The sequence below is a fragment of the Salminus brasiliensis genome, chromosome 7, assembly GCF_030463535.1.
Source record: "Salminus brasiliensis chromosome 7, fSalBra1.hap2, whole genome shotgun sequence".
Classification (NCBI taxonomy): Eukaryota; Metazoa; Chordata; class Actinopteri; order Characiformes; family Bryconidae; genus Salminus; species Salminus brasiliensis.
In genome coordinates this window covers 30,155,547-30,178,096 of record NC_132884.1, presented here as the reverse complement: position 1 = coordinate 30,178,096, position 22,550 = coordinate 30,155,547, and the positions used below count along the sequence as shown (strand labels likewise).

General features: G+C 42.0%; 1 protein-coding gene across 2 annotated transcripts in view; it reads right to left on the bottom strand.

Moving 5' to 3' along the window:
- srgap3 (SLIT-ROBO Rho GTPase activating protein 3) overlaps positions 1 to 12,149 on the bottom strand; it is a 122,919-nt gene extending 110,770 nt beyond the window's left edge. For both annotated transcript variants that reach the window (XM_072684569.1, XM_072684570.1), the window contains exon 1: positions 11,498 to 12,149. In XM_072684569.1, the coding sequence (XP_072540670.1) occupies positions 11,498 to 11,564 (67 nt within the window). In that variant the 5' untranslated portion in view covers positions 11,565 to 12,149. The remainder of the gene's footprint in view (positions 1 to 11,497) is intronic.
- Positions 12,150 to 22,550: the final 10,401 nt, after the last annotated feature.

The following is a 22,550-nucleotide window of genomic DNA, read 5'->3' as shown; positions in this document are numbered from 1 at the left end:
TGCACGTATTTGTCACTGTACAGTGTACACTGTACAGCGAAATGTGTCCTCCGCATTTAACCCATCTGGTAGTGAACACACACACACACATGTGTTAGGGGCAGTGAGTGCACACACACACCCAGAGCAGTGGGCAGCCAACTCCAGTGCCCGGGGAGCAGAGAGGGTAAAGGGCCTTGCTCAAGGGCCCAACAGATTTACCAAATATATCATGATATTACAGTTACAGATGATTACATAGAATTTCACATCAGTGAAGTTAATGAACCTGTGCTTCCTGAGGACTGTTACACTATGTTAGAGAAATGTCTTATAAATCTAGAGCCTGTTCTGTGTCTGTTCTATTTGAATTGCCCCAAAAGGAAATATTAACCAGACAGAAAGCAGATTTTCAGTCCAGAAAGGAAACTTCACAGTATGAGGTACCCAGTAAATGACTGCAGTTAGGCTTTTGTTATCAAGCACTACACTAAAAACTACAGACCAGTTGATATATTAGAGGGCCGGTAATAGTGTCTATTACTGCCAACCTGTGGTTTCATCAGTACTATCATAAATATTGATGATAACATGCCAATAATTTATGATTCTTTCCCAGCTGCAGCATCACTGGGATTCAAACTCGTGACAGTGTAAAAGCTTTGGCAGCTGTGCCGCTGGGGCCTGCCCTTGTGTAACTCTAAAGCCCTATTCAGATTAGATTCGTTTATCAGAGGGGCATCAGTAATAAAAGAAAAATTACACGCCTTTTCTGTGATAAAACCTTCAAATTACTACAGGCGAGCAAGTTTACCACCTGACAGCTTGTGTATCACATGGCCACATGATTCACTCCATTCACAAAGTGGGGTTCCAACAGTTGAAGTGAAGTGATTTAGCTCTGGGTAAAGCAAAGCTCTGACGACAATTTGATTTCATTTTCATTCTGCAGCATAAGAAGTGTTCAGTATCTAGCCGAGGACCTCTGATGGATGTGTGTGCTCGGAAAAATAAATACAGAACGTAGCCGAAGCAAAAACCTTCCTTTTTTTCCAATGCAAGCTGACAACTGCCTGGAATGGACAAGAACCAGATCTCAGAGGAGCACCTGTGAAGGAGAAAATAACCCTAGGACCCATGTAAATTTAATCCTCTCCAAATAGGGCTCATGACAGCAGTAGAGGCCGAAGATATTCAGTCTCCAGCTTTTAAAAAAACATGTTAGAAGAAAACAAATATAAGAAACTTAAAGTTATTTTGTGAGTCATTTAAAGAAGTGTGATAGTGGACATTAAAGCAGAAAATATACTGTGTTAAGTGCAAAATCAAAAATTCTAAAATCTGAATGCCAAAAAATATATATTTTTATTATATCGTATATACTATATTATATATTAGAGATGCGCCAAAGCAATCAGCCATTTTTCAGCATGATCAGTCTCCTATAACCGATTCTGCACCAGTCAAGTTCACAAATCTTCATTGGGCTTGAGCACAGCCAATAGGAGGACGTTACCATGTCTGGAAGTCACTTCAACATGGATGAAGGGCTAGTTTGTGTAGGCCAAAGTGCATCCCGCAAAAGTAACACATTTATGTGTGACCCCACACGCATGCTTCATTGCGAGTTTTGCGGTTCAGTTTAACTCCCGTTTTATTGGTTGACTCGTTAAAAAAGACACACGATGAGCAATGCTTCTCAGCTGGAGATGTCCATTTTTAAACTTGATGGAGTGGTAAGTGTGCTTGGTTGAATTATGGGGGTATTTAGAAAGGTGCAGATAAGAAGTGCCTCAGATATTGGTCACAACACCCCTGGAGGCCTGTCAACAATATTATCTATGCTTTTACATTAATGTTTACATATTTATGTTAAAATCAGTCATGTGTTAGGATCAGTATCAGCCACATTTACGTATTGGTCAGGCCTTACTAAAAATTGGGTTTGTCACGAGACAACAATACCAGTATACCAGTGTGCACAATACATTGCCCAGTACTAAATGTCTGACCTAACCTTAATGTCCAAGATAGCTGAATGCCCTCCTTTAAAAACATCACTGCAAAACCAACTGGTACCATTGAAACTGGCAGAAAAGAAGCCTGGGAGTCCGACCTTGCTCTAACATTTAGCAGTGGGGAGCCAGCGATCCTCCCGGCCAAAGCCTGACCCATTACATAATGCACCCCTTTCACTGTCTGTGAATATGACAAGGCTAAAAAGGAGAGAACGGGCAAGCAGGAAGCAGCTCTATCCAAGCCTGCCGCTGTTCTGCGTGAGAGGAAAGACTAAACCAGTCCATTTCTAAAGGCCCTGCTCCTTCTCCACTTGGAGCCTCTCTATTTAAATGCAAATAAAGCTGTGTAGCAGCTGAACAGCTTTGGACAGAGGTGAGGCACGCAGCCTCCCTCTCCTTCAGGGGCCCGTGGTCTGGCACTCGTCCGCTGGGTCCTTAAACCAGCTGATCAGGATTCCATCCCCTCCTTCCTCGATGCACCACTTTGCTCGTCTATACAACCCCCTCCATAAAGTCATGTGCTCTAAAGAGCTGAGTCTCTGTACACTTTTAATGCTATGGTGCAATGGGGAGTGCAAAGGTTGAGCTGCACTGGCTATGGCAAGGTGTTCGAACTGTGGTGATTACGGTCTACTTTACATTCAAATGAAATGGCAAGGGCTGAGGGCCATCTGTGAATGTAGCCTGACTCTGAGCAACAGAATCTTAGCATCCTTGGCTGCACTGGACGTAGTGTGTGTAAATTAAGGGATGGGGTGAAGGGGGGAAGGCATGGTCATGAATCACTGCTGGCCAGTTGCGCAGTCCCACGTAAACCCGTCATTCACATTCCTGCACAGTGATGTATGGTCCGACAGGGCCTAGCAGCCACTTCGGCTAAAGTAGGTAGACTACGTTGCAGGACGCATCTGAGGAAAACAGATGCTAACAACTGGGTGTGTAGCAGTGCCCAAAAGTCACGGTTCAGTTTACACCATGGTTCAGACCTCGGGGTGAGTTCAATACAATGGGGGAAAAGTCAAAAAAAGTCCCAAAATGCATTTTTTCACTGATTTTGAACAGACACACATGGAAGTTTCAGTTTATATCACCTACTAGTCCCCTCTGAGGTAGGTGGTACAGTCGGTAGTGTGATGATTGGTATTTCTCGCTCCTGGGCTCCCCTTATAGTCACGAAGTATAATTTGCACATTTCTGTGCAAGCTGAGAGATACAGAACCGTCACTGGAAGTGAAAGAAGCATGTGGACTGAAGGCAGTAGAGTAATATTACTGGATATTACACAAATATGACCTTTCTTACAAGCGTTAGCCTGCCCTCTTCGCCAAAGTTACATAGTTCAGTTAGCAGTGAACCGAGCCCAGAGTGGCAAAAATACAGGCGCTATTCTTTACAGGTCACTGGAGCATCACAGTAACTTTGAAGTTGTTATTTTAAGACAAAAATGCTTCAAACAGTAAAATGCAAACATTAGCATTGTCAATGTGTTTCCGCACACATACCCTATAATTGTCCAACAATGCAACACACCGTCCTCGTCCGATCCACTATGATTATAAGTTAAAAAGAACAGAAAATTACTAGAATGTCTGTAAAATACTCCTAAATCCACTACAATTCGTCAATTTCGTTAACGGCTTACATTTTAAGGTCTCTGAGTGGAGCTTGTGCTTGTAAAATTAGGCTCTGCATTACATTCACCATGTGGATGCTTCATTCATAGCTTCACAGCATATCATGCAATCTCCATACGATTGCGGGCACCAAATCATGATGTTTGTCCTATACAAATACTCTGACTGCTAAATCCCGTGCTCACAATGGCTAAAACTAGACAAGGACTGATATGAGAATTCTGGTTGTGTGCTGATTTTTAATATTTATGTACAGTACTGCTGCTTCAGATATCAATACATAAATATTTATAAAATATAAAACTGGGATGATTACAGAGAATTACTAGAGAATTACAAATGCAGTAAAATACATTACCTGAACACTGTGTTTTACCTGGGTACAATAAACACATTACTGAAGAATCAGGCCACTTACATGAGCAGTAAACTTCACAGTTTAAATTCAAAGGGAGTAATAGGGTGAAAATCTTAAAGGTCATGCTTTTGTATATTGTATATTTTAGGAGAAGATTGGATAAGTGATGTAATTTTATTTGTATTTAATTCAGGTGCATACATGTTCTTGTCTTAAAATCAACATAAAAATAACATAAGATTTGCATTTAAGACCTTTTATTTCTAAAACATCGTTTCAGGCCAAGTAAAGACAAGTGAGACTCACAGACACCCTGTGAGAAACATTTCCGTCCACGAGAAGTAGCATTTGTAATCAGATAAGGCACTCAGGGTGTGTTCCAGAGTAACCTTAGCTAATGATGTTCTGACAGATAAACTCAGAAAAGCTCCCATAAACAAGCAGTCACATGCTCATCTTATCTAATCAGATGTTTCTGCCACTGCTGTAGATGCAAGAAGCAGCACATCTGGACAGGCAGGAATTATTGCTGAGCATCCATGAACATATGAACAGTGAAGATGGCACTTCATTTGCCATCATTCTGGACAGAGATAAATATAGCCTAATTACTGCAGTTTGTGTAAATAAAAAATAAATTGTTTCACAAACCTTCCAAAAGCTCGGCGCGCCTTTATGTAAATTTAATAATGATGTGTCTTGATAATGATCCTTGCACCGATTATGGTCCTTATCACCTTGCACCGCATCACCTAATCTCCATGTGAATAGCAGAGCTGCAAACATCTCATCATTTAGACCCATGATATAATTTAATCCACTGCTGACTCCTGAATATGCAAACCCAGCAAAACCATATAGCCATATAACTCCAAGTATGACGCCAGCCGTTTGAAGCTGCATCACATTATCAGCTCCACACAGTGCTGCACAGATCCTAGTGATGAAACAACTACTGCTTAAAGCCAACATATTACAGGGACAAATTCCCCTGTGGGAGTGATAAGCAAACCTCAGTGTGCGTAAAACAGCTGAGACTGAATTAGCATTGAATTCCTATTAACACAGCACTTCTTTATTCCTCGCTGTCACATGTGGAACATTGCTTAATTAAACAGGAGCTGGGCACCAATGGCAAGCACAGATGCAAACTGCATAATTAATGTTCATATGCACAACGAGGAATCCAAGCTGCCTGACAGGCTGAGGATAAATGGTACTAGCATGAGTCCTCATAAGCATCCAGACTATTAGAGGTCATCACTCAGAGGACACTGAGGACATGAATAACAATAGTCACTCAGTCAAACATAAGATTCAGTAGACAAGTACACCAACTTATTTACATATATCTGCCTAGTCAGCCTACAGCAGTTCAGCCCCGCCCACTTATATTAAAGGTGCCTTGGAGTAGCATGTGTAAAAAAAGAACTTACTATGGTTAAACCTAGTCTAAAGCTAGCACCAGCTGACCTGGTGAAGCACTACTCCAAGAACAGTCGCATGTCACAAGTAAGCTGATAAACTAGTCGGGTGCTAGGCTAAAAGATAACCATACCTGACCCTGCTACCATCTCTTCAACTAGATAGCCACACACCATGTTGACTCGACACAGAGAGGACCACAATGAAACACAGAGAGCATGTATAACTGAGGTAAAATAACAGGGTTGTAAATAGGCTTGTGAAACCGCATCTGAACATTTTTACCCCAACCAGAGTCACATACTCACTACCTACACATCACAGAACAACTTCGAATATTCAATAAATGCCTGCAATGGAACCTCTGAATTTATTAGGAGTGGCACAATATATGCACAATATAGGGCAGCCAATCAGAAGCTTTTTTTTAGATTATCAGTCTTAAAGGCACAGTAACTGCCTGTTTAATTATGAAGGATAAGAATATGAAAGCTGAAATTATGAAGGCTGGGAATAGGGCTGGGCGATATGGTAAGAAATCCTAGATCACGCTTTTTAAAGATATTTTTTGCGATACACAATATGAATCAAGATTATATGTAAACACAGGCTAAATACTTTAGCAGAGACACATTCTTAAAAACTACTAATCAGATATTCAGTATCTTCGAGAAGCTTAAACGTATATTGTGTTTCACGCTATTCTGTTCTAGATGTTTGGTGGTTGGCTCAGTATTTTTTCTTTAACAAGAGGAAATATGTGAAACTGGACCTTAAAACACTACCATACATTAGGATTGTATACATTTTCACAAAATTAACACAACAAAAAGCCTTCCTCTTGGAAGCTGAAATGCATGCTCTATATATTATATATACTTTATATATTTATATATATACAGAGAGAGTTGGGAGAATTCATTTGGAGGGGTGGTAATATATATATATATATATTACCACCCCTCCAAATGAATTCTCCCAACTCTCTCTGTGTCAGACTGTGGTGTGAAGACAGAAGAGCCCTCCCAGATTCATGCTGCCATTCCCTGTGCATTTTCACTGCTGCACTGTCTTTACACTTCTGGTGGTTCTTCACTCTCTGGGTCTTTCAATCTTCTTCTGTCTATAATTCATTCCTTTGGCTTACATTATTCACAACATTTTTAAAGAGCTCAGCTTTTCTAAGCGCAGTACGCAGCTTCCTGCTCGTACATAATGCAGGCGAAGTGTTAAGATGATTATCAGTGCAGTCTTTAACAGTGCTAGTGACAGTGGCGGGTCTAGTTTGACAGGTCCTGGTACTTTTAGAAAAAAAGTCTGTTCCAATAATGGCTTTAGAGATAGCGAAAGTAGCCCTAGCGTCTGGTTAAGCAGAACTATATATATATTATTCACCTCTTTTAAAGTGACTGACCTAATTCAACAGTGGTCCAGTCAATTGCTGCTAGTAGTCTCTCAATTAGTGCAATGGAGATCCAGTGTTTGTAGAATATGGCACATGTGTAAATCTGCCTAGAGCAGACCACCCTCACAAACTGAGTGACTGTGCAAGAAGGAGACTAGTGAAGAAGGCCACAAAGACACCTATGACTACTCTAAAAAGGTTAAAAAAAACTCTTGCAGCTGAAATGGGAAAGACTCTGAATAACTGATTTTTTAAAAAATGTGTGCTTTTATAACTAATTAAACACAGTTTATTATTTTTGTTCATATTAGGGCTGCAAAATATACCGTTTCCACATCATCACTGCAATGTAGCCATGCACAACAGTCACACCACGGAAAGAGCAATGTCACGTAAGACAAATTATATCAAACAAGCTTGATACAAAAGGAAAATTCCCACTGCTCTGATTTTCCATGACATATATACTGGAGGCAGATGATATTTGACCAGTATATATATCCAATCTTGGATACACAGAGTGCATTAACAATATTATGACATATTAGAGAAGGCTTGTCACTACCGTCCAGGGGCCTTTTTAACACAAGGCTGACGAGAACTAACTGTGCCTGAGTTCACCAATACAGAACACCAGTCATTCTTCCACATTCAATGCCAAGCCTTCAACTTAGTGCATCACTAACATAACTGTATGCAGATAAGGACAGTTTCATTTACATTTGTGTTAAATGAAGTCCAGCTCTGTCTCTGGTCACCTCGGAATGTGGTCTGAGTGACCCGATCATAATCTAATCACATTGTGTTCTAGGTGAGTTTACATCTGATTTTTCGAAATCTGCACAAAATCTGTTTCCATCACCAAAACTCATGTTGTAAACAGCCTCTTAGTGCAATATCAAAGACAAGACATGAGCCAGACTAAAGGCAAAAAGCACACGTTCTTCGTGTATCTAAGAGACGGTTTTTAAGGCGAGGCATCCAGACCAGACATGAGGCTTTATCTGATTAACACAGAACAACCAGAGGCACTGAGCAACACTGACCTGACAAGACTGTTTAAAACAAACCTATATATATATAAAATCTATATATATTACATACATACATACATATATACATATACACTGGACTGGTCTCTGTCTTTTACTTCCCTCTAAAACAGCTAGGGTGTGCTGATTTAATAGTCTGTGGCCCGTGTCGGACTGGTTATGTGGATTAGAAACTTCAAAAGGGGCTCCACTACCTCAATGAACCCAAGCAAGAATACAGGCGTCACGGGGCTTCAGCAGGCCAAAGCAGCCTCTTTTTTTTCCAGTGTTCACAGTTCACTGCTGCATAAGCTGTTCCCCCCACTAACAACAATTACTGTCTGTCTTTATGTATTGCCATTACAGGCCACTACACTTGAGCACCTTACACACCGCAGACACAGAATTCAGAAAAACAGTCCACACACACATATGGAATCTAAAGCCATTATTGGAACAGACTTTTTTGTAAAATGGCATGTCAACATCACTTGTTTATTCAGTTCTATAACAGCGAGGCCATTTCTTAATGTAATAGGCAGGTGTGCACTACAAATCATGACATGCACACAGCCTTCGTCCGTCTCACAGGGAAAGATCCTTTTACACATGCTACTCAGGTGAGAATCCAATAAGACACCTCTCTATAATACTCAAAACCACGGACAGAGCCAGGCTGTAAGGCAGTGGACTTTAGCATGGTCAGCTCTGCCTGAATGTGCTACTTCAGTTCATTCATGAAATTTAAAGCCTGAATCAGTAGCCTCTACTACTACTATATTTTATTATCACTGGGATAAATGAGGTCACAATATGTATATGCATATACTGTGCATTGTTAGTACAATGATAAACTGTACAAGCAGAGTTGGGCAATTTGATCATTTTCACATCACAATATGCTTTTCTGAGAATTTTATGGATATAGTCAGTACTAGTCCACTAACCAACTATGACTAAAGAGTATAATTAGTCATGGTTAACGGGATGTGGAGCAGTGTAGGGAAGTACATGCGTACTCAAGCATTTAAATCTAAGCACTGAAGTGACTGTTTGGGTACTTACTATGTTACGTGACTAATGCTATGTTCATTTCTGCTATGTTACATTACATTACATGCATGACAGAAGGAAGGAGAACATTAACAGATCAACAATTCAATTAAGTTATTTGTTTTATCAAACCTGTAAACATGTAAAATGTTTGAACCCTAGGGCCCAGATTTATTTTGATGAAGGTTCTCGGACCTTCATTAGTAAATCGGGCTGAGGCATGTCACTCACTGTCATTAGAGACTGTCAGCTGAATCAAGTTTTTTTTACATGCCTTTTACAGTTGACTTTTAAACCTTTAAACCATTTACCAACACTCATTAAACACAGGCTCCTCTAAGCACATGAAGCTATAAGAAGGTGGCCAAGCATTTTCAGCTTGTGGTTTCCACAGTGCAAACTGTTAAGTAATAAATGGCAGCTCAGGGGAACTGTGGAAGTCAAAATAAGATCTTGAAGACTAAGAAAACTCTCAGAGAGAACAATGTATGTTGGTACGAGAGGCTTATGACTAAATCTTATGACTGCCAAGAACCGTGCATGGATAGTGCATCATTCCAGTGTGCAGTTTTGCTTGGAAAAAAAACAATCTGTGTTAAAGAGTCATAAGAAGGAAACGTTACCTGTGATCAGGTGGAGCAATCATGCTTTGAGGTTGGGTTGCTGCCGGTGACATTTGGCTATATTTCATGAGGAGGGAAGAATGGATTCCATAGAAAACACAAACGTCAAACTCAGTCCTGTCCATTTTCCTTTCCCTCCAGTCAAATGAATATCTGTTCATTTAAAGGTGCCTCAGATTGAAAAACTGCATCTATCTTGGCATAGTTGAATAAGTATTGTTTGGTACACAGAAGTGACATATCGTGAACCTCAAACACGACCGTCTCCTCAACTCCAAATGCAAATCTTACATAGGAAATTAGGGTGGTATAACAGGCCCATTCCCAAAACCCCCAAACTGTTTTCTAAACAGTCTTGACTATTTAAACCCTCAAGATATATCTCAGCAATAGAACAAGATGGTTGCGTTGTAACACGCAGATGAACACATGGCTTATTTGCAGCATGTTCATTAAGGCTACTCAGCTAGATGGCTAACTGCACACTCCACCAACAAGAGTCAATGCTATCCATTAAGAGTTGCAGTGGTGGCCTGTAAGTTTACACTACACTAAGTCAGGTCTGTGCTGTGCATAGTCACGGTGCCTCACTGTAAACCAGCCAATCAGAGCAGATCGCCCATTTCATTCTACAACCCAATCATAGAAAGGCAATGAAAAACTGCTTCCCTAAGCCAGATTACTTTATAATTATAAACAACTGAGAATGAATTAAAATACTGAAGATGCTCAAATATTAAATTGGTCAGAATGCACATCTCTAGTGCAGAGCACCATTTGTGCCCATTCCAAAAAAAAAACACAAAAATATTGTGACATATCATGCCCTTATTAACATTAATAATTTATATATTATATATATTGCCCACCCCCTATGTCAAAGGATTTCAAGAAACACCAATCAGCAAGAAGGTAGCCTGTAAGAACAGCCCCATTAACCTTACTGATGAAAACACCCACAAGCTAGTGGTCACTAATCCACCCAATCGCAATCTGACTGCTCTGGCTTCATACCACTGTTGTCTTCCAGTGTCTGCAGACTCACAGCCTTCATGGAAACACAGTAACAGTAAGTGTAAGGATTGCAATGTTTAATTTTAGACACTTTGGAGGCTAAAATAATCAACTGATTATTGAATAATACTGAGTTTGGGGGAAACGACGATGCTCCACCACCCACCCACCCACCCACCCACCAACTCACCCATTCACCCACCCCTAGCAGTCTACATCCACCCTGCACTAGCAGGCGGTGCCAGACATTTGATCTCGCAGAGGTCTCTCATAACGTGCACAAAGGGAAGAATTAACGGAGCTGGTCGCCTTCAAGTTCCACCCATCTGTGTAAGGAGCATGGCACTGGTCTACAGGACCCCATTCTACCCAGCAACAAAGCGAGCTGTAGCTTCCAGGTCGGCGTTCAGGAGTTCAGATCTGCACTAGGTGTAACACAAAAAACACACTCAGACAAAAGTAGAGGGCAGCGAGCCTGCAGCCTGTGCAACATTACCCGTCCCTTGCATAAGGCTGTTTACCCCTAGGATATAAAAACTTGGGCCGTACGTTATAGTAACGGGAGTGAGTGGATGTATTGCACTGCACAGTAATGCTGAATATGCACTGGATGCAGTGAAACTTCCATTACACATAAAATAGTGATAATATATAATAGTCATCCGGGGAAAGGAGGAGGAGGAGGAGGAGGAGGAGGAGGAGGAGGGGATGGGGGGTCATTGGCAGGGTGGGATGAGGCGGTACCCACTCTGTGCTCAGTGCAGACAGGCGACCACATCAAGGCTGTGTGTGTGTTTGTAAGTGGCGTGCACTCTGCTATTGAGACTCGTGCAGCGTCAGTGATCAACACGTCTCGAGATGCGATGGATGCAGCGAGCTAACGTGGGCGCGACGCCTCCCAAAACTTCAGATTTATGGCATTTGTGAATGTGTCCGAGCAAACCGGCGACCACGTACCTTTAACTTGCGTCTCATACTCTCCAATGATCTCCTTGTCCTTCTTGAATTTCGTCTGAGACGACATTTTTGTTTCCTGAGGTAAGGTTAACTAACTAACGTGGTAGAATCCAGTGAGATGTCGAGCCTCGAGCGAGAGCTCGTGTGGCACAGCGCGCAGCGGCTGCTGTTGTGTTTGTTCTCTTCTCTCTTCTCTTCTTGTCTTCTTTCACCGCCTATACAAAAGACCAAAATGTCCCTGCTGCTGTCACATCCAGCAGTTCTGCCTCGGATGTTCTCTCCAACCCAAGAGACCACCAAGTGCTTAGAGCCTCCTCATACACACACACATACACACACACCTGCGCTTTCTCAAGCCGAGCTAGTCCCTTACTACGCTGCTGCTGCTGCTGCTGCTGCTGCTGCTACACACTGGGGGCTCCTCCTAGTCCTCCTTGCCATGCAGACTGACTGAAGAAAAGCGAGTCCCTCCGTTCATAAAAAGGTGAGTTTGCTGTGTGGGCGGTAGCGCCTTGTGTGTGCGCACATGCCGTTTAAAGTGTCGCAGTGGCCATGGCTGGAGAGTTTCGAGCGCATTTCAGAGCCCCGGTGCGCATGAATCAGCTCCGCTGCTCTAAAATCTCAGCAGTCTGAAAAACCGAAGAATGGAGTTACCCCGAGCAGCGCCGCCTGACACCCCGCCCATTGCAGAGTCCCCGCCCTCCGATGAGCCAATCAGCACTGTCCTCGCCTCTTTACTTCTCTCATTGGCCACATCAGCCGTTCGTCTTCTGAAAAGCAGCCAATAGGCTTTCGAGAAGCGTGTTTGTTTGCACTTATTTTTCTCCTTTACATTATGACAGAGATCACAGCAACATCAAATACTGCCAAAGTTATTGGAACTGCTTATAATGACAGCGAGGACCGTAAATAATACCGTTTATTATTATTATTATTAATAATAATAATAATAAATCATTTTAGTAAAGGTTAGTAAAAGTTCTATACAGAACATGATAGCTCAAACAACCATTTAAATAATTACATTATTATGTGCTTTAAAAAGTATTCAGTGCTTGGTATGAATATGAAATGTTGACACTCACATGGCATTCACATTATGTCACAAAAAAGTGGAAAAACAGCAAATATGTAGAGGTTTTTGCATGACAGTGGTGATATGGGCCTTTAAATAACCCTTTAAATGTTTCTATAGAAGGAACTAAAATTGGTTCCTTGAAGAACCCTTATGCTTAGCATGTACAGAAGGTTTTGTATTCATTTTCTTAATTAGTTCTTAATTGCAATAACAATCCACTGTAGCCCCGAGCTGAATCCTTTTTTTTTTTTGGTGGGGCCTTAAGGTTTGTCTCTCACCTGAAAAGTAGTCGATCAGCCATGACTTGTTTGGTGTCTGATGTTTGCTTCTCTAGTTTTGCCCTGGAGATACAGGAGTGATTAGGTGATTTAAGTCCCCCTTAAACTCAAAAGCCAGGGGCAATACTGGGATACCTTCACTGGCCTTTTACACTTGCAGTCCTAAAATGGTATTTTTCCATGGTACATGCCATGAAAGTCCCAGTAAACTATGGCAAACTCTCCACATAAGATTTCAGAGCAGAGATGTGTATTATGCAGAGGGAGATGTTTGTAGTTCCCTAATATTCAAAGTAATGTACAAATAAAGAAGGCTGCTGGGTTTAAATTGAGTTACTAAAGAAGCATTAAAACATTACAAAAAATACAGTTTAAAAAAGAAAGATACTTCAAATTATACATAGTATAAATTGTGTATACTGTAGGTTATATATGGTATGTACAGATATGTTCTCTCAATGGGTGACAGGGTGGGGTTGGGCCTTTTGGTTTGCCACATCAAATGTCCTTACTGACTAAATTTGGTCCGTGAGGCATACTTTGGGCAGCCCTGCTCTGGAATCATGTACAAAATACACTCTCATGGTGTTTTTCTCACAAAAGAACACAAAAATAACAGCAGATAATCCAATTGTCATTGAAACCAAACAAGTAATACCATGAGGAACCCATAGAGCAAAGCAGTTTAAAGGTTATTCAGCATGTTCTCCTTTCTATAAAATAAACAATGTAACAACTCTAACACAAATCTCATAGCTCATGTTCTCATGGCTCTTTGCTGTGCCACACATGTCTTTGCAGCTTGGGAGAAGAACCGAGGCCTGCCAGAGCAGTGTCACTAGCGCAGACCTATAGACCGGATGTCAAAGCGAAGTTTTCAAAGTGAGGAAAAGTGAGCCCTGAAATTGTGTCTTTGCTGACAGCTCCTGTCAGTAAACTGTTCAAAGCTAAGATCTGGGAGAAGAGCATTGCTGCTCTGAAAGCTGTCACCTCACCAACTGATCCCAGAGTCCAGCAGTGTGGCATAAAAGCTCTTAGTGAAATGGGCTGTGAGCCAACTGACACTGTAAGACAACAAATGTGAGCAAGGGTTGATGCAGAAAAATGCAAGCAGGGAATGGCTATTAACTGCATTTATGACAGAGATTGAAATGCTTGTGAAGAACTTACTTCAGTTAAACATATAAACTCAGTGTAGTGGCTAAACGCTGGCAGTTCAAATCAAGCTTTCTTAAAGCGATGTAGGATTTTTAATAAAAATAACAGCTTCAAAACCATGTTGATGTTCCAATGTCCTGTAAAACGGAGAACAGCACCTCTGTTGTTGCTACTCTGGGCTCAGCACATCAAAAGACTGCACTATATAACTTTGTAGAGGCGACAGAGCAACGCTCACAAGAACTGCACAATGCTGCGTAACCCATCATACTTATATGAAATCCTGTAATGTTATTCTTCTTCCTCTGTCCACATGATAATTTCACTTCAGGTCATGGTTCTGTATCTGTCAGCTTGTCCAGAAATGCGTGTGTACAGCTGTCCTTTAGGAGTGCCTCAAAGTGTGAATTACACTTCCTAGCAGTAGGGGGAGTCCAGGAGCAAAAAGTCCATGGCTTACTTAAATCCTGTTTAAATTAGTTATATTTTGATTTTTTATGGAAAAATTTGAAAATTGCTCAAACGGTCATTGGGGTGGTACACCTTAAGTCACTGAGGTGGCACCCCTGAGGAAACATCTTCAGTACATTTAGTTTGGGTACATAACTATAGTGCTTTCTAGTTGCATTGCCTCCATTCACTCTCCACTGACTCCAGGCTCTTTATGTTTTATTAAAAGGTACAAATATGCACCTTCCACCCAGGTAAAGCAAACACAGTGTACCTTTAACTCATTAAGGTACACAACTGGATCTTAAAGACCTTTTTATCTAGTTTAGTCTTGTCATTTCCACCTTGTGCTTTGAGCTAGAATTGTGCTGATTGACGGGTGAAAGGTGGGGACTTCTATGGGACATAGAGCTTCTAATCTCACCACTACTCTGGAGCCTCCTATTTTTAAAACCTTGTATCTATTTTGGTTCTATGTCATGTCAGATTTCTATGATTAGTAAAAATGGTCCAAAATCATTTAAAATGAGCAAGTTTTCAATTAAAGGAATTCGCTTCTCCTGCAAATTGCCTAAATTCTCCATTTATCTCTTTAAATGAAACAACAATTTAGAGATATTGTTATATGTGTGATTTTTCCACAAATTTCCCTATTTTATCATTAGCAGTGTCCATCCACAAGCAAGCTCTTTACATTTCACATGATGCCACCGGCACAGGGAGGATGAAGACTAGGATGTCCTTCCTCTGAGACATGTGAAGCGCTACCACATTGTTGTACCACAACTGCCATTTACGTAACACTACTGGACAGCTCAACATGCTCAAAGGAGAACACTAACCATCTAATTCTGTTATCAGCTAGCATCGCACTGGGAGATGGGAGATTAGGAGGGTCATCCTACCCCATGCATGGAGAGTGAGACTAGTTACGCTCTGTTGAACTTACAGCCACTCAATGACTTTAGCATCCCCTCCTCATCTCCCAATGACTGAACCAACTTGTGGGAATGTCATTAGTAACTTTGTGAGCATTCTTCCACATAACAATATAACCTCCATAATGACATTTTGAAAGTGCATATTTAGACAGAAGTATGTCTTTTTACTGCCTAGTGTCCCCTTTTATCCACTGGTCATATTTTCATTCATGCATTCCTCACTTTGCACTGGTTATGCATAGTGTTGGTCAATTGCTTCTTGAGAATGAACATATATCCACACTAATGGTGAAAACACACTCCCCCAAAGCCTACCCTTAACCCCTCTAAATCCGCACACGTGGCTGCCTCCCCTCGAGGATAATGGCTTTGGAAGTGGAATAATGCTCCTTCACATGCAGTATGACGTGAAGCTTGAAGATGCTGAACCTTCTCCAGCAATGATTTTACTACAGGTCTGCACACTAGAAGACCCACAGGGTTCCTCCAAAGCCTTTAGCTGTAGGTGGACCTCTGTTATTACATAATCCCTAAGAGTCCCTACTGCCCTGGCTACTCAAGCTACCATCTGTGCGTGCCTCGCCTGTACTGCTCTTGTCTTTGTGCAGCAGCATTTCTCCCAGGGAAACAGTTCCTGACACAGTCAACGTTAGACTCCTCAGTAGATGCCCTGAAAACAAGAAGAAAAAAGAGAGAGGAAAAAAAACAAGCTTCTGAGGCAAGAGCTGACCTGCAGTCTACAAGAATGAAGATGACAGGCAGGAGGAATGCATAGCACAGAAATGTGTTTCTTCTCAAACGCATCCATCAGTGGGAGTGGTCCTTCTGTGTTCTGCTGAAAGGGAAACTCTTGAAGGCTTTGCACTTCTAACTCGGGGATTCAGGCAGTGATTTACGTCTTCTGAAGCAGTGTTGTTAATGCTTTTCCTGGTGACCCTACAGCACTGCATGCTTTCACATATCCTTTGACTCAACACATCTGATAGAGCTCATTACTTGATTATGGAGCCTCTTCATAAGTTGGATCAGGTGTGCTGAGTCAACACATTCTTGAAACCAGGCAGTGCTGTAGGGTCACCAGCTACAGGGTTGAGAAACACTTATTAATTTATTCATTATGAAACAATTAGTAGATTTACAGTGAATGAAGTCTACAGGTTTAGTATTTGAAAATCTGATCAAGAGCCAATGGAACTTCTGTACATTCTGCCAAAGCGTCTGATGTTTTTCTGTTGCGTTATGTTGAAATCACCCGATTGCTCTGGTGAGTCATGGCCCAGACTCAACACCCGGCTTTAATTTATCTGGATTGGGCTGAGCTTTGAGCTTTATAGAGGCAGCGAAAGTTCTATTGTCGGCCAGGCACAAGAATGTATCCTCTCTATTGCTTATGGCAAATCGTGGCCAAGTCTTGTGCCCCTCCTCTCTCCGACTCATTGCTAGGCGTCTCAGGGGGCAGGAGCCTGGGAAACTATGACTTCAGTGTTTTTGAGGGACAAAGCCCCATTGTGAGGGTTCTCTCAGAATTTCAGTCTGAAAAGAAGAGGAAAGAAAAGAGAGAGAGAGTCTCCGCTGAGCAAGTCCATCCACCAGACTAAGACACAGGGGACACCATATGAGCTGGAGAGAGGAGACCATCTGGAATGCTGCCAGGAATTTCAGACTAGTGCTGGGACTGAATGCAGCTTGGATGCAGTATTGGAGGACGATAATGTGAGACATGGTGGAGTTAATGCTATTAAAAAGAAAAACACTTTGCATCTTCGGTAGGAAAAAAAAAAAGAACCCAGTGCCTTTTGGTGAGCCATCTCTAATGGTACTACAAATATTCTTTGGTCCAGATGTATCTATCTTTCCAAAGGCAGCTGAAAAGACCTGAAATTCCTAGTACACATAAATGTCACGTTACGATCCCAGCCGTGACCCCTACACAAACCATGTTTCCAGTGTGAATTAGAAAAAGTAAATATTTCTTGCACTGTATACTTCTCTTTTATTGGCCACATCTGGCAGTGAGCTGCAAAGGCCAAGTGTTCTCTGTCAGTTTGACATCAACTCAGGTTGCAGGTGAAAGAGCTCATTTTTTCCCCAGCGGAGGTTAGGAGAACATGTAAGGCTCTGGGAAAATAAGCTAATTGCACTGATACATAAATCAGTGTGATGGATTTTGACCATGCTTCATCAACCCTCATGTTTTGCTGTGACGACATGATGACCTTGCCCCAACAATCGGCAGCTAAGAGCTCCTCTAAGCAGCTGACTAGCACTTTAAATTAAAGATCACTAATTCCCACAAAGCAGGAGAAGGCTCTAAGAAGAAGATAAGCGATTTCAAGCCAAGTGTTTTCAGGTGACAACTTCATCTGTTCGTGATGTGTTTTAGAAATGGGAATTAACAGGAAGGGCGGAGGTCAACTTGAGGTCTGGAAGCCAAAAAAAAAACATTACAAAAGAACTGCTTGAAGGATTGCTAGAGAGGAAAATTATAACCTCTATTTGACTGCAAAAGACCACCAGGAAGATTTGGCACACTCAGGAGTGGTGGTGCACTATTCTACTGTGCAGGGAACCTTGCAGGGTGCTCAAGCAATTGCTATATATGGGCAAGACCTCATCTCTAACCTGTAAAACATTTCATGTACTGACATTCTTGTAGATTTTAGAGGCATCTTCAATTCTCCGCTGTTTTAAAGTCTTTAAACATAAGAATTCCCACCTTTAGCCTGCCATCAGCAGCCGGAGCCAGAGAGAGCACAATTGGCCATGCTTTCTCCAGGTGGGTAGATGTCTCTCTCTCTCCCCATATCATATCATTGTGATCTGCCACCCGAAGCATCAGAGCTGGGTTCCCGGTGCTTTCCTCCTAGTTGGTGTTGGTTGCCCGGTGGCATTGCATCTCCAGCTGTTTGAAAAGAGGCAGTGGCTGGTTGCGCATGTGTCGGAGGAGGCATGTTTCATTGATGGAGGTTTACATGTGATAGGGGGAGAGTTCTAACCAGTGGGTTGGCTAACCTGAGGTGTTACACAGGATAAAAATAGCCAGTAATGCATATAGATCTGCAACAGAAAGGCTATGCAACAGCTAGTGAGACACATTTCACCTTCATATAAGCCCGTCTGGAATCTAATGATTCCATAAAGAGGGAGAGAGGGTCTGGTGAACTCATTACTGCACACACTCTGACTCTGACTATACAGCCCCATGGGCTTCATTTTGTTGTCACGTGTGCTTTTGTTATGGCATTTTTTTGGGGGGGAAGTGAAAGCTGAGGGATGCTTGGAGATAAGTTGCAGTTGTTGCTATGAGGATTAGCCCCCAGCTTGGGCCAAGGCATTATTTTAGCCTTTTTTTTCACTTCTCATCTCGATCCTGAAAAAGGACCAACACTAAACTACATCTAAAATAAACATGTTACGTAACCAGTGCTTTTGGAATCAACAGTCTTTTTCGTGTCCTTCCCTCGGTGCGATTCAAACAAGCTTTGTGCAGCAGTAACTCACAGATGTTATCAGCCGTGCGAGCCATAACACAGTATGTGGGAATACACCTCGCCCTCCACTTCAAAGAAGCTTCACAAAGCTGTCTGTCACACAGGAATTGCGACTTGTCTTTGAAAAGAAAATTTCTGTGTGTTGTTTCCTCTCTCACATTGTTCTGGGGCCTATTTAAGTCTCATACGAATGCCGTTTTCTGAATATTTGATTTGCTAGTGGAAGTAGCTTTCACTGAGGAAAGCCAGGCAGGTGCCCATTAGCTTGTGCTTCTACATAGACAGAAGTGCAGGGAGGCACAGTAAGGGGAGAGGGAGAGAAATCTTCTGCTCCACAACATTTTTAAAGATGAACTTGGTTTGACTTGTTGGCAGAATGATTATTCTAATTTATACAGCATCTACCTCAAACTCAAGGTCGCCCAAAGCCTGTTATATTTAAATATATCCCGCATTTCTCCTCTGTTTTGAGTGAAGGGGGCGATTTCACACATTTCAAATAGGATCTTTGAGCTGAATCAACACATTGCAATGTAGTTTGGGCCATTGCCATTGGGAACTGGTGAGACTGGCCTATAGGTGACAAGATTTTATGACTTGGCTTAAATTCACCACACTGAAAAACTTGATTTGAATAATCTCTCAATGTCATCCCAATGAAATACAGTGAGTGGTCAGGTTTAATTAATCACTGTTCATTTTTAAGATATGTTGGATCGTTATTATACCTTTGTTATTATACCTTATTCTGAAAGAAATTCATTTAATCATATGGGAATGTGGAAGTTAAGGTACACTACATGTCCAAATATTTGTGGACATCCCTTCTAATGAATGCATTCATCTTCTTTAAGCTGCACATTGCCCATAGCTGAAACAGATGTTGAGTCAAATGCACACACTCACACACACACACACACACATACACACAGCTTGTCTTGCCCCTGTAGAGAAGTACTGCCAATAGAATAAGTAGAACTCTCTGGAGCAGATTAACATGGACCTGAGAAATCCAGAATGATTGCCATACCTAATCCCAGGCATAATGCGTGGCATTGAGCTGTGGAGCAGTAGAACTGTGTTCTCTGGAATTATGGTTGGTGCTCCATCCAGTACTGTTGGGCTGAGTTGGGGAGTTGGAGACGAGGTGATCGAGTGGTGATCATCCAACAGCCTGACCTGAATGCAATCAAATCCTAATAAGCAGGTGTTCCAATACTGTATGCTGCATTATTAAAATTTAACTTATAAAAAAGCATTTCATTGTGTAAAACTGTGGAAAATAGGAAGTGAAATGAGGAAGAAATAAAGGCAAAACAAGCAAAGGCAGACTGTCGTTTAATTTAAGGCCTTGCACAGAACCTACTACTTGTAAAGGCCTGCATTTGTATATTTGTCTCATCAGTCTTTACATTTTAGCCTTTCATTGCAAATTAGCTGAATTTCCCTTCTACTCCATCATACACAGCGTAATCAGTCCTGAGAGAGCGCTGTACAATCTCAGGAAAATGCTCCTTCTTCTTGTTGTTTCTCTTCAGCAGTTAAATTGCTGGTTTGGAAAATACTGTGTAGTAGTCTGCTCCTGGCCAGCATACCAGCACGAGTTCTGTTTGGCTCGAGAGCCTCGGCCAGTTTCTGCGACTGTAATTACAAACACACTGTGAGCTATTAAACGCAGGCACGCCTCTGGGAGAAATGCATGTCAAATAAACTCTGCGCTTCATACATGCCCTGTGTGCTTTCCCTCCTCAGCTTTCTTTTCCTTTCTTCTCTGTTAGCCGTCGTTTTTGTTTTCTCCGTTTCCCTTTCTCTTGCTTCCTTCCTTCCTTCCTTGCTTCCATGCTTCCTTGTCTACTTTCTCCCCTTCGCAGTCTTTCATTCTTCACTTCCTCTGGTCTCTCCAAACTGCCTTTTGTTTTTCTTTACTATATTCCTCTCCCCTTTTCTTTCTCCCATGGTGTGTGTGTGTGTGTGTGTGTGTGTGTGTGTGTTCCAACTGACTGGCTGGGAGATGTGTTTCAGGGTAAACACAGAACTATAGGAGGAATCATGGTGACTTTTACAGAGACCCAGCCTGAACTCTGTAGCCCCTCCAGAACACAACAACAATCAGTACCATCTGGCCTACAGAGCTCTCTCTCTCTCTCTCTCTCTCTCTCTCTCTCTCTCTCTCTCTCTCTCTCTCTCTCTCTCTCTCTCTCTCTCTCTCTCTCTCTCTCTCTCTCTCTCTCTCTCTCTCTCTCTCTCTCTCTCTCTCTCTCTCTCTCTCTCTCTCTCTCTCTCTCTCTCTCTCTCTCTCTCTCTCTCTCTCTCTCTCTCTCTCTCTCACACACACACACATGATCAGCTCAGGCCTGCCAGCCAATCTGCTTCTTTTCATACTTTTCCTTCACAGACACAGTGAAGTTACCAGACACCCACTCCATCAGAAACTCAGCCATGAAAGAAGTAAATTTTATGAAATGAAAAAGACATTACAGCTTAAAATCAGCCTGTATCCCGAAGCTGGACAAATATGTCCAGAAACCCCCTCAAATCTGTGAATTCTGCTGCTTTAAAGAACCCATCTCTAATGCAGGAGTTTGGTTGCACGCACACAGAGCCATTGTACAATCTCCTCTACATCTAGTATCGTCTTACCAATATAGCGAGATGCTCAGGAGCAGCCAGACACGAGAGCAAAGTCACACTGCCAAATGCCAAGTGTCGGCTGGGAGGGGTGAGGTGGTGGCTTATAAAGCCTACCGGTACCGAACTGTGGAGCAGAGGAGCTGTGTTCTCTGGGGTGATGGAGGATAGAGCTCCTTCTAGTACCTCTGGGATGAGCTACAGTGGCATTTTTAATCCAGATCCAAACATCCAACACCTTACATTACTAATACTTGTGAGGCAGAATGCCATCAAATCCTCACAGCAATGTTTCAGATTGTGTACAGATTTCCCAGAAGAAAGGAGTCTGTTCTTGAAGAGACATGTGAATACACTTGAAACATTGAATGACTGTCGGTGTCTTGGATGTCTTGTTTTCACAGATGGACAAATGAACCCAGATTGCCCAGGATTGCAGTCAGCCTGTGTCGCGTCTCGGTGGACTGTGTGTGCATGTGAAAAGTGCTTGAGGAAAACATCTTCGTTTTATCTGCTCCTGACTAACTGGGGCAGAAATGTCATGGCATTTAGTTCACCAGTTGGGCAACCAGTTGGTCCTCACATTTCCGCTCCCCACAATTGCTCTTTCAAGCCCTTTTTAAAGTAAAGGCTAACTGTGGCTGATGGGGTCATATGACCTTTTATTAAGCTACTCGTTTTCATTTCTCTTGATTTCACTTCAGTTCACACAGACACACGCGCTAAAGGCTCAACCCGTAACTTTGTCCACGCTTGAGAAGTGCTGACATTTCTGAGACACGAGCGACTAAAGAAACATACGACAGACGTGGGAAGCGCGCGCCCCCTAGTGTTCAATATCGGTTTTGACGATGGAAGGGATAGTGTGGGTCATGGCTTCAAACTAAAAGTCGCCCTTCTGTACTTTTTATTTTTGCCATTTTAGCTCATTTAATTCTTGGAGGTGAATAGAGAAGCCAAACGCAATATTTAAATGGAATAGCTTTTTTTTTTTTTAAAGAAGTAATAACAAAAAACAGAGAAAAGAAA